Source organism: Dendronephthya gigantea, unplaced genomic scaffold, assembly GCF_004324835.1.
Source record: "Dendronephthya gigantea isolate DGI-Jeju-01 unplaced genomic scaffold, DenGig_1.0 000185F, whole genome shotgun sequence".
Classification (NCBI taxonomy): domain Eukaryota; kingdom Metazoa; phylum Cnidaria; class Anthozoa; order Malacalcyonacea; family Nephtheidae; genus Dendronephthya; species Dendronephthya gigantea.
This window is the reverse complement of record NW_021163195.1, coordinates 263,952-276,349: the sequence shown is the minus strand read 5'-3', so window position 1 is coordinate 276,349 and position 12,398 is coordinate 263,952. Positions and strand designations below refer to the sequence as shown.

The following is a 12,398-nucleotide window of genomic DNA, read 5'->3' as shown; positions in this document are numbered from 1 at the left end:
CAGACAGCACAACAATCTTGCTCAGAAAGGTCCGCGAACGGTTCACGTGGATGGGATCGCCATTTTGAATTCGGCCGGGCGAGTCTTGAACTGATTTTTATTTTCTATTTCAAATGTTCTCTTGACGTTCGTCTTGATAACTGGCTGTTGAGATAAACGTTAATGACAAAATGTTCAGTTCTGCTTCCGTCTATGGGTGCAGAAATTGCTCATGACATAAATTTTCAGTAAAAAATTATCATCATTGCAGGCAGAATTAAGCTCGAAACTTTAGATAACCTTGTACGCAGAATATTTCATATTGTATATGGTTTTTTTGTTTTTTCTGGCCAACAATTAGCAGAAGGCACACAAACATCAAAGTACAATACTTAACTTTGACCAGACAGCACAACAATCTTGCTCAGAAAGGTCCGCGAACGGTCCACGTGGATGGTTTTCTTCGGCATCGCCATTTTGAATTCGGCCGGGCGAGTCTTTGAACTGATTTCAATTTTTCAACTGTTCTCTTGACGTTCGTCTTGATAACTGGCTGTTGAGATAAACGTTAATGACAAAATGATCAGTTCTGCTTCAGTCTATGGGTGCGGATATTGCTCATGACATAAATTTTCAGTAAAAAATTATCATCATTGCAGGCAGAATTAAGCTCGAAACTTTAGACAACCTTGTACGCAGAATATTTCATATTGTATATGGTTTTTTGTTATTTCTGGCCGACAATTAGCAGAAGGCACACAAACATCAAAGTAAAATACTTAACTTTGACCAGAAAGCACAACAATCTTGCTCGGAAAGGTCCGCGAACGGTCCACGTGGATGGTTTTCTTTGGCATCGCCATTTTGAATTTGGCCGGGCGAGTCTTCACCTTCATCTTGACAACTAGCTGTTCAGATAAACCTATATACAACGAAAAAAAAGGGTTCGGCTCAGCTACACTGTACTCCTTAAGGAAGGCCTACGGCCTTCCCGTAGATTAGTGTAAAGGCCTACAAGTGGGAACTAGTCAACTAGCAGCGTGCGGGGGACCAAAACGCTCTAGGCAAACGGTCCCCCTACTGGGGTCGGACAAAGCAACCGCAGATTACGCATATAATCGCCGGAACCCACCTTTTAGTCAACGGCGAACTCCTTCTTCCTCGAACAATCTTCAATCTTGCTGAGCTTCGATCTTGCTGTCCACCTTCGATCGCCACCTAATTAAAGAAATTTTTTTTTAACGTCGAGATTAGTTTTATAGGCGATAATTACCATGTGATCATAGCAGATCACGTGGTATGATAATGTCGACAACATGCCGATCAACTCCGAACATCATCGTGAGCGATGTTACTATAAACGAATCGCTAAAAGCCTAGAAAAAAGTTGTCTTTTCCTATATTTCATAAAAGCAGTGCATTCTAGTTTTGTTCAGTTGAAGCAAAATTTGTTTTTTGCTTCTAGTTTTTGGTTTCGTTTTAAAAGGTGAATTGTCGCTGTGTGCCGAATTCTTTGTATTTCTGATGTCAAACAATCATGTACTTTTTGGTATCGTAAATATAAGCTCCTTTGTTTTGGAGACATACAACAGTTTTTTTTTATATTTTAGCCAAAACATAAAGCAGCAATTACAGATTCAATAAGTTCATTCTCATCTTGATTCACAAATTTTTAAAGGACTTGAATCGATTCCATGCGGTCTACAATAGCTGGGCGAACGTCTTACACCTAAAGTCAGTCAAAGATTGCTGTATCTCAATGCTTTAGCTTCAGTGATAAACAACATGAAGAAAAACATCACGTAATCACAGAAAACAACACATATCAGTCTACCATGAGAAACATTAAAAGGCCTTTTATGATCTCTTATAATAATTACCTTGGCAAACATTTTGCAAGAAAACTCTCACAAAGTCCAGCTAACTGATAACACTAAATGACAAACCTCCGAATAGCTTTTGTTCTGCTCCGAGAAGGTCATCGTTGGCAGTTCCTTGGCTAGCAATAATAGAACAAAATGATTAGGACTCCATATTCTGGATGGCGTTGGCCTTGCAGCACTTGTCCACAGGATGTAAATTGACAGTTATCTCGGGCAATCATCTCAGGCAGTCATCTCAGGCAGTCATCTCAGGCAGTCATCTCAAGCAGTAATCTCAGGCAGTCATCTCAGGCAGTCATCTCAGGCAGTCATCTCAGGCAATCATCTCAGGCAATCATCTCAGGCAGTCATCTCAGGCAGTCATCTCGGGCAGTGTTTAGTAGGACCCTAAAATTATGCAAAGTAGAACACAATGGAACTGCAAACATGAAATATTGAGGATGATAGGAATCTTCAAAGTTTACTGAATCATGGTCGAGAATTCCACAGGCAACTTCTCGCCGTCGAGCGAGATTTTCACGTCCTCCACCCGGGCTCTCGGGAGCTTCGTCGCCGCCTAAAGATATGTTTGAATGTTTTAGGTTAGTTTGAGTTTGGTTGTGTGGTTGGTTGGTTGGTTCGTGTCAGCATTCGTTCTCTCGTCCTGTTGGAGGTCGAAATTTACCGACCGTCGATGTGACCTCATCTTGCTGTTGTGCGTCAAGGAACGAGATAGAAAAGTCTTCCTAGTAAAAATCTCCAAGGGCGATTTACGAAGAGATTTACCACCGGCTATAGTGCTGGTGGTGAGACTTTTTTAGACTTAGAGTTTTTATCACCAACTAGAATTCCGGAATCTTTAAAACACGGAATGAGAATCACCGGAATCTTTAAAACACGGAATGAGAATCTCCGGAATCTTTAAAACCAGCTATCTTTAAAAGAGGGAACGGGGAATCGAGGAATGGGGGAATAGGGAAATCGGGGAATGGGGGAATCGGGGAACAGGGGAATCAAGGAATGGGGGAATCAGGTAATGGAGGAACTCGGGAGCGGGGAAACTGGGGAATGGAGGAACTGGGGAGTGGGAGGAATGGGGAACAGAGGAATGGAGGAACTGCGGAGTGGGAGAAATGGGTAACGGGGGAGTTTGGAACTGATAGAATTATCCAGTTTCATCAAATTTATTCATTTAAATATGTACAGCTAATTGTAAAATAATTCCTTAAAATTTCTAGAGTTCACAAGCCTTAATTCATGTTGAGTCCATAAGCTCCAACAAATCATCTCCTTTACTGCCTGAAAACCAAGAAAATAAACAAGAAATTAAATCTATAGGCCCTATAGAGTTTGCATGAACTTATATGTAAATTATTAGAATTTATAATTAGCTACTAGGCGGTTATGACAATAAAATTAGAGCGCACATGGTACTGAGTTTTAACTTAGTTCTGAAGCGACATGGAATATATGGAATAACGACGAACTCTAGTTATACGGAGAAATAAGGTACAAATCGCTTATATCTTGTATTTGTTTCTATACCTTTCGTATCTGTAATCATCTAGTTATGTTTAGTTAGTCACGAGTAATGTTATTTTGTGTAGTTTTACGTCCACAATTAAAGGATTTTAAACGCTTTGTGGTCAGTGCAAACAATCACTCATATTTACGGCGGAACAGCTACTGAAGGCTTAAATCAAATGGTCGTGGCAGCCGTAACAGGCCCTATAGCACCTCATGTTAAGAACAACTTCATTGAAACACCATTGTTTTAAAAAAGGCTGAATTCAAATTCTGCATAGTTTATATACATTGAAAATCAATCCTATACCTGCACTTGACGACTCGTCTATGGAGAATTCGCTCATCAGTTTGCTAAGTTCATTATGCTGCTTCGTCTACAAAAAAGAGAACTTTTCAACTCATTGTTCGTTTTTTAAACAACAACTAGCTATATTTAAGAGGAGATTTTTTATTATGTCGGGTATTTTGGCGGGAAAACGCTCAAAACCTAAAATCTTTTCGGCGTACCACTCAAAATCCATTTATTTTACCTTTATTCTTTAGATTATGTTGTGAACTAAGTTTTGAACCGTATTTGGTGAATGCAAAACACCAAACAAAGGAGTTATTACAAAATATAATGCAGCAGCTATCAACAATGTTATAATGTCAACGCCATTATAACTGAAATGAATACAAAAGAAGCTTCGATTCAAGTGTCATTTTCTTCTCGGCGTATCCCGAGAAATCTTTTCATTTTCACAATATTTCGAGATTATACAGTAAACATACTTTGTGGATGCTTTTCAGGTTTGCAAAACGTTTTTAATGCTGAAAATTTTAGTGCTGTTGCATGAAGATATAACTGAGGTTTGGAGCATATATTACGCCACATAGAAAAATATCTCCTCTTAAAAAGTTTTAAACTACAGTATGCAACGAAAAGATAGTTTTAAAAAAAGAAAATATATTCTTCATTTTTCTCTCTACTGTAAATTCATGAATGAGTTTGAGGCAAGCAAGCTGTAAAAGTGTAGAAATTTAACAGCAAATGTTAAAACTTAAAAGCAAATCTTGTTTCAAGCAAATTTTATCGCAAAGAAAGAAAAACAACTGTACCTTTGTTGCGTCCACGGTGATGACGTTTCCCGAATGTTTCTTCACTCTGTGCACCTCTGCTTGCCTAAAAATTGAAGGAAAAAATTGGTTTAGTTCAATGGTTCTGAGATAAATTAACTTATTAAGTGACAGTACTCTTCGACTAATGATTAAAATCATCTGGCATTAGACAGAGTAAAATACAAAAGTAGGTCACATCTGGGTGCATTGCAAGCTAATGGGTTAACAAGAGACACTGACAGATAGTTTTGTTAACTTATTAACTGACAGTATTCTTCCACTGATGAGTAAAATCATCTGACATTAGAAAGAGTAAAATACTAAAGTAGGTCACATCTGGGTGCATTGCAAGCTAATGGGTTAACAAGAGACACTGACAGATAGTTTTGTTAACTTATTAACTGACAGTACTCTTCCACTGATGAGTAAAATCATCTGACATTAGACGGAGTAAAATACTAAAGTAGGTCACATCTGGGTGCATTGCAAGCTAATGGATTAACAAGAGACACTGACAGATAGTTTTGTTAACTTATTAACTGACAGTACTCTTCCACTGATGAGTAAAATCATCTGACATTAGACAGAGTAAAATACTAAAGTAGGTCACATCTGCGAGCATTGCAAGCTAATAAAAGAAAACAACAGTAAATTATTGGTGAAACTACTCACTGCTCTTCCTCATCAGTGTTAAAGAGATTAAGACGGAAAGTGTTTCCTGAGAAAAAAAGGAATAACAATTAAGAGGAGATTTTTTATTATGTCGCGTATTTTGGCGGGAAAACGCTCAAAACCTAAAATCTTTTCGGCGTACCGCTAAAAATCCATTTATTTTACCTTTATTCTTTAGATTACGTTGTGAACTAAGTTTTGAACTGTATTTGGTCAAAACACCAAACAAAGGAGTTATTACAAAATATAATGCGGCGGCTATCAACAATGTTATAATGTCAACGCTATTATAACTGAAATGAATATAAAAGAAGTTTCGATTCAAGCGTCATTTTCTTCTCGGCGTATCTCGAGAAATCTTTTACAGTAAACATACTTTGTGGATGCTTTTCAGGTTTGCAAAACATTTTTAATGCTGAACATTTTAGTGCTGTTTCCTTTATTTATATCCTCTATAAATATTTCCTCTTAATCTGATATGGAAATTAAATCATTGTTTGGATGCAAGAATTGACTTTAGTTTGCATCGAAGAATCAGGGAACAATTTCAAAGCTACAAGTAAAACCAATATCTTGGAAATAGCTAGTTTCAAACCCTCTTCTTTATCAAAATAATTCAAACTGCAAAGAGTTTGGGAATTTTAAACCTAGTAAAACCAATATCTAGGAAATAGCTAGTTTCAAACCCTCTTCTTTATCAAAATAATTCAAACTGCTATTTGCTGGTTTCTACATATGAAGGTGCTTAAAATAAAGTTGAGAAAAAATAAAGGTTCAATCCATAACTGTCTCCTATGTATATACCTTTGTTTGCGGATGGCTTGTCAGTATTTCCTCCCATTAGATGAGCAAGAAGGTTGAGTTCAGCTTTGGCGATTGGGTTTGGATTCTCTGTGGATTCCTGTTGCATTGAGACAAAGTTTAAGACTACTGTGAGCTCTTATAGTAATTGCGATGGTTCTAGATGCCATGGTCATACTTACAGCCTCAGTAAGAGTTGTCATTGATCCAGATCTGCTTGTTTCCTGTGAAACGGTTTTAGGAGGAGATGTCTCTACTGGCCTGGACGCAGTATACCTGGAAGATGGAAGATTTAACTATTCACTGTGAGTGAGATTTCTTCCTAGAGGTCTAGAAATAATTTATATACATCTATAATCATCTCTTATTCATCTAGTGTTACTACAGGAGGAAACCTAAACTAAACTAACTTTATTTATACTGGATAACTCTATCAGTTCTAAACTGTTCTTCCTAGAGGTCCAGTAAGGATCATCTCTTATTGATCCAGTGTTACTACAGGAGGAAACTTAAACTAAACTAACTTTATTTATACTGGATAGTCATAGCTCTATCAGTTCTAAACTGTTCTTCCTAGAGGTCCAGTAAAGATCATCTCTTATTGATCCAGTGTAACTACAGGAGGAAACCTAAACAAAACTAACTTTATTTATACTGGATAGCTCTATCAGTTCTAAACTGTTCCTCCTAAAGGTCCAGTAAGGATCATATCTTATTGATCCAGTCTTATTGATCCAGTGTTATTGATCCAGTGTTACTACAGGAAAAGACCTAAACTAAACTGACTTTATGTATACAAAAGGATAGACTTACATATTAGTTCCTAATGTGATCACTCTGTCTCCGAAAAGTTCAAACGAGCCTTGCTTATCAGACAAATGATGTTTGCAGTTGCTGCTGAATTCGTTGGTTTTGTAAACCTTGCCATTTTCATCATAGTATCTGTGGAAATGTACAAATGAAACTAAAAAACACAATACAATTCATTGCTAGATAATACCTATCATATCTTGTGATAAAACAATACTATATTTCAACAAATATAGAATCATGGAACTATGTAAAATGTATGGTTGAAAAAGATTGTTCAACTTACTTTCTAAAATAATAAAATAATAAAAAAATAATCTAAAATATTACATTTCAGAAATAGAACATTTTCCTGTGTTTCTATACAGTTATAGAAACACGCGTGGGAGTTTGGGAGAACGAGAAATAATCCGTGAGAAAACGAGCCCGTAGGGCGAGTTTTTCCAGGTTATTTCGAGTTCTCCCAAACTCCCACAAGTGTTTCTATAACTGTATAGAAACACAGGAAAAAATGTTTTTCATTTTTTTTATAATATAACTCAATAAAAAGATTTTGTACAAATATTATAATTCCATTCAATTACAAATTCTCATTACATTACTTCGCTTGACAAGTTCGGCGGGAAAATTCCCGTGTTTCTATACAGTTATAGAAACACGCTTCTCGACCAATCAGCACGCGAGTACTAAAAATGTTATATTATAAAAAACGGGGAACATCCCAAATCGTCAACTTACCTGATTGTTCCAGGTACCTCTGACGAGAAAGGAACGGCCCCGTCCGTCGGCAATACAAATTTACCATTTGTGTTCTGAACTTTGTCTTTGAGAAATATTGACACCTGATCAAAGATGGGAGTATTCTCAGTGTTTTGAAAGCTAAACTTACAAAATTTTCATGCATTCATTTTGATAAGTGACTTACCCTGATGTGCAGATCTTGGAGGAAGGAAAGCAACGATTGTCGGATAAGTTGAAATTGTGCCAGGCTTAAGCAGGCGTAGTTCTGCAAAAAAGTAGGTAGTGATTAGGTTTAGAGAATTTTGTTATGTTTGCCAAGATAGCAAGCTTGATAGGCCAATCAATAAACAAGAGTTTCAAAATTTAGAATTTGTCTAAGGAAGAACAAGAGTTTTTGGGCAGAATAGCATTGTCAAAGAAGTTATTGAACTATGGAAAGGCCTCAAACAAATAAACTTGAACAAACAAACAAAAAATGATTTAATTCATGCAGGTATTACTGTACTTCAGCATATAGTGACTAATATAATTGGTGGCATACCCAGGGAGGCTTAACCAACTACTGGGGGAGAGGTAAGGGGAGCTGGTGTTTGTACTCCAGTCAATGCACAGCAAATGGTCCTGAAGCATCCCTCCTCCCTACGCAGCAAAAATTGATCAAGTTGTCGCATCAGGGGTGAACAATGTTGTACGTCCTACACCCTGGGAAGAGTATTGTTACGATGCAATGTTGTTGTAACAAGTTGCAACAACATTGATGATTCAAGAAGCTTCAACAACATTGTTAACAATACTGTTCACAGGGTGCAGCACAACATTAATATTGTTCACTCCTGTTTTTAACAACTTGCATCAACCTGAGCGTTTTTACGCATGTACAGAAACTGCTTAGTGTAACTGATGATTGTGGACCCCTGGTGATACTGAGGTGGGACCTTTAAGGCAACAACAAGGGGGAATTTTAGAATTCTGATTGGCTCTGCCTGAAAAATGTAAACAAATATGCAGATTTGTTTAAAATGAAATTCCTCCTTTTTCATTGCAAGGGTTTGTCATAAATCATGTTTTACTCATTGGGGCGACCAAGTCTCAGGTTTTCATAAGCTACGACTGGGTTGGTAGTTCTGAATGCCCTAACTTCTGTTGTAGACTTGTAGTGCTTTATACATCTGACAATAATATTATTACCAGTACCTGATAAAGTAATTTATAAACGTTGTTAACTTGTTCCATGACGTGGTCATTTCCTGCAACAAATTTCCTCACAGCGTCCATGTGGTTCAAAGTAATCAGAAGGATATCACGAGGACTCATACTGAGCAAAACCTGGAACAAAAACACAATTGTAAATAAAACAATTCAGGTTTGCTGCTTTATAACAGAGGCTATAACAATCCAGGGGGTTTAATCTATTAATCTCCTGGTAAAACACTGGATTAAATTATCAATATGTGCAGATCAGCAGATAAATGAGCAGATTTGGTTAAAACTATTAGGATTAAAATTTATAGACAAGTTCTGTATTGTACATAATGATAATTTAATACACAATCTAATAACTTTCTCAACAAGACGGGAGAGTGTATAAACCTTATATTAGAATGAATATTGTTTAGTTTTGTACCTGATATTTCAGAGCCATTGTCATAAGATCATACAACTAGATTAAAAAAAACAACAAATCTATTGAAAATAATTCATTTAGCTTGTACTGTAGGTACACCACGTAAGTATTTAACACTACAAAGCTTTCAGTCCGCAGGTGCAAGCTAATTTCATTATTGATGTCACCATGCAATTAACATACAAGAATATTAAATTTATCGAAGTTCAAAAGTTTACAGCAACCAGGTATTCATCAGATAAATCACCCCCTGATGAAGACACTAGACTGGAGTGTCAAAACATTGGGTCATCAATGTAATCTCTGCAGTAAGTATCCACCTAATATGAACGGGTTTTGTGATTGGCTTTTTATAACAATAGTGAACAGTGTTTATGATTTGTTCTTTTAGAAATCAATCTCTATAGTTCATTGTGTTTTATTGTTATCATCAACCTATAGCAAAGCTTGTTCATATAGGTCAATACTGACCCAATCTTTGTGAGGTGATTACTTTGATTACTTTCAATAATTAAACAAGAGTAGCAATATATAATTACGATGAACCAATTTATTGATTACTGTATCAGACATGATATAATAATATTATAATTGCTTTAGCATGCTACTGGTCATTGTGAAATATACTGCTACCCTAAGTGCAATGATTATGCAAATCTATGGTAATCTCGAATCCTAAGTTACTTAATACCTTGTCCATACTGGCTGAGTTGAGTCTCATGATGGATGCATGAGCCAGGCGGTCGAAAACAGTTCTCATTGCTTTCTTTGAGTACGCATCTTGAGGCTTGAACAGTTCATCCATAAATCTTTTATTAAACATGCTTCCAATGATGTCATGAAGAACTGAAAATAGTATTTCAAGAAAGAAAATTAGTTGCTGTTAGTTATGACAATTGATGGGTAAAATCATCTGGCATTAGACATAGTAAAATACTAAAGTAGATCACATCTGTGTGTATTACAAGCTAATGGGTTAACAAGAGACACTGAAAGATAGTTTTGTTAACTTATTAACTGACAGTACTCTTCCACTGATGAGTAAAATCATCTAGCTGACATTAGACAAAGTAAAATACTAAAGTAGGTCACATCTGGGTGCATTGCAAGCTAATGGGTTAACAAGAGACACTGACAGATAGTTTTGTTAACTTATTAACTAACAGTACTCTTCCACTGATGAGTAAAATCAAGAGTCGAACTGTCAGTTTTAAAAACAGCTTCTACATCAGAGCTGCCAACGTTTGGAACACCCTTCCATGTTCTGTGAGAGATATCTCTATATCCCTTGGGTCATTCAAAGCACTTTTATTGAAATACTATGCAGATCTGACGGAACGAATTTACAATCAAGATGATCCTAAAACTTTCAAGTCTGTTTGTGTGAAATGTCACACAACTCGGCCATTACGGATCATCTCAACAAGACCATGCTGCTAACATTGCAATTTATAGCACTTTCTCAATACATGACTGATCCGTGATTTTCTAGATCATCTCTAACCAAATTTAATTGAATTAACATTTACGAATCTTGACTTCGGTTATGATTAAATCATTTCACTTGATATTTGTTGTTATCGTTTCTTCAAGTATCGAGAAATTCCTATAAATTTGTTAACTTGCTTATATGTGTATGTTTGTGTCTGTCTATTTGTAAGTTAGTTATGGAACCCCGTTATTGGAGACATATCTCTGTGTGGTGATTCCAGCCATTGCATGTGTGTAGTTCATTTGTAGTTTATGTGTAGTTCATTCTAACTTTTTAACATGGCAAATTTATAAAATAAAATAAAATAAAATCATCTGACGTTAGACAGAGTAAAATACCAAAGTAGGTCACATCTGGGTGCATTGCAAGCTAATGGGTTAACAAGAGACACTGACAGATAGTTCTGTTAACTTATTAACTGACAGTATTCTTCTACTGATGAGTAAAATCATCTGACATTAGACAGAGTAAAATACTAAAGTAGGTCACACCTGGGTGCATTGCAAGCTAATGGGTTAACAAAAGACACTGACAGATAGTTTTGTTAACTTATTAACTGACAGTACTCTTCCACTGATGAATAAAATCATCTAACAATAAACAGAGTGAAATACTAAAGTAGGTCACATCTGGGTGCATTGCAAGCTAATGGGTTAACAAGAGACACTGACAGATAGTTCTGTTAACTTATTAACTGACAGTATTCTTCTACTGATGAGTAAAATCATCTGACATTAGACAGAGTAAAATACTAAAGTAGGTCACACCTGGGTGCATTGCAAGCTAATGGGTTAACAAAAGACACTGACAGATAGTTTTGTTAACTTATTAACTGACAGTACTCTTCCACTGATGAATAAATCATCTAACAATAAACAGAGTGAAATACTAAAGTAGGTCACATCTGGGTGCATTGCAAGCTAATGGGTTAACAAGAGCCACTGACAGATAGTTTTGTTAACTCATTAACTGACAGTACTCTTCCACTGATGAGTAAAATCATCTGGCTTTAGAGTAAAATACTAAAGTATGTCACATCTGGGTGCATTGTAAGCTAATGGGTTTACACCTTGAGAAACTGACAGATAACTTTGTTTTAACTGACAGTACTCTTCCAGTGATGAACAAAGTCGTCTGACATATTTAGACAAAGCAGGTGCTATAAGCTTGCATTAGCTGATTGCCATGACCTCAAAACATGGAAACAAAACAAAAAATTTAACCCATCTTCTACTTAAAAAAACTTCACACAACCTATTAAAATCCCATTAAGAAACATCTAAAAGACTACAACAACCCAGCTATTTGATCAAACGAAATAACACTACAAATCTAACGTAAATTAACAAAACAAAAGCCGTATATTCAAACGGGACAAGTTATGGCTTTGTTGCATAGGGACAAATTAGCCTTGTTTCTGCAAATGGCAAACATTTTTGGCCGCTATATAAAAGAACTACACACGGGAAAGAAATATATTGCAAATATGCTTACCCTTTTGAGCTTTTTCTTGCGGGATGGACTGCGCTCGGAGCCTTTGGTCCAAAATATAAAGCATTTCTCCTCCGAGATTTAAAAACAGAATCGGCAAAGTCTTTGTGGACATGTTGATTTTACGGTTCAAACAAACTTAATTTTTATCCGAACGTTGTCGATTCACGTAAAAATATGCGGCTTGGATGATGAATTTTAAGCCTGGAAGCAAAGATTTGCAGATTTTCTTGCAAAAACGTGTTAAAACGATGATTTTTCCAACGATATTTGCAGACAGGACAGGCCGCAAATGCTCGCC

The 12,398-nt window shown here is 36.3% G+C and overlaps 1 protein-coding gene and 1 long non-coding RNA gene across 4 annotated transcripts; both read right to left on the bottom strand.

Moving 5' to 3' along the window:
• Nucleotides 1-797: 797 nt before the first annotated feature.
• LOC114538476 lies at nucleotides 798-2,079 on the bottom strand. 3 transcript variants are annotated; one of them, XR_003688743.1, is made up of 3 exons: nucleotides 1,926-2,079; nucleotides 1,112-1,197; nucleotides 798-901 (listed from the first exon to the last, which is right to left on the bottom strand). It is a non-coding gene; the product is annotated as an uncharacterized LOC114538476 (long non-coding RNA). The 3 variants fall into 3 exon arrangements; XR_003688741.1 differs by lacking the exon at nucleotides 1,926-2,079 and adding an exon at nucleotides 1,860-1,903; XR_003688742.1 differs by lacking the exon at nucleotides 1,926-2,079 and adding an exon at nucleotides 1,707-1,728.
• A 935-nt stretch (nucleotides 2,080-3,014) lies between these two features.
• Nucleotides 3,015-12,393, bottom strand: LOC114538452 (protein OSCP1-like). Its single transcript, XM_028559629.1, has 13 exons — nucleotides 12,101-12,393; nucleotides 9,806-9,960; nucleotides 9,115-9,150; nucleotides 8,685-8,816; nucleotides 7,675-7,755; nucleotides 7,488-7,591; nucleotides 6,753-6,881; nucleotides 6,122-6,215; nucleotides 5,943-6,039; nucleotides 5,139-5,184; nucleotides 4,467-4,530; nucleotides 3,676-3,742; nucleotides 3,015-3,140 (listed from the first exon to the last, which is right to left on the bottom strand). Exons 1-13 carry the CDS (start codon nucleotides 12,210-12,212, stop codon nucleotides 3,097-3,099), a joined length of 1,161 nt encoding a protein of 386 aa, XP_028415430.1. The 5' UTR covers nucleotides 12,213-12,393; the 3' UTR covers nucleotides 3,015-3,096.
• Nucleotides 12,394-12,398: the final 5 nt, after the last annotated feature.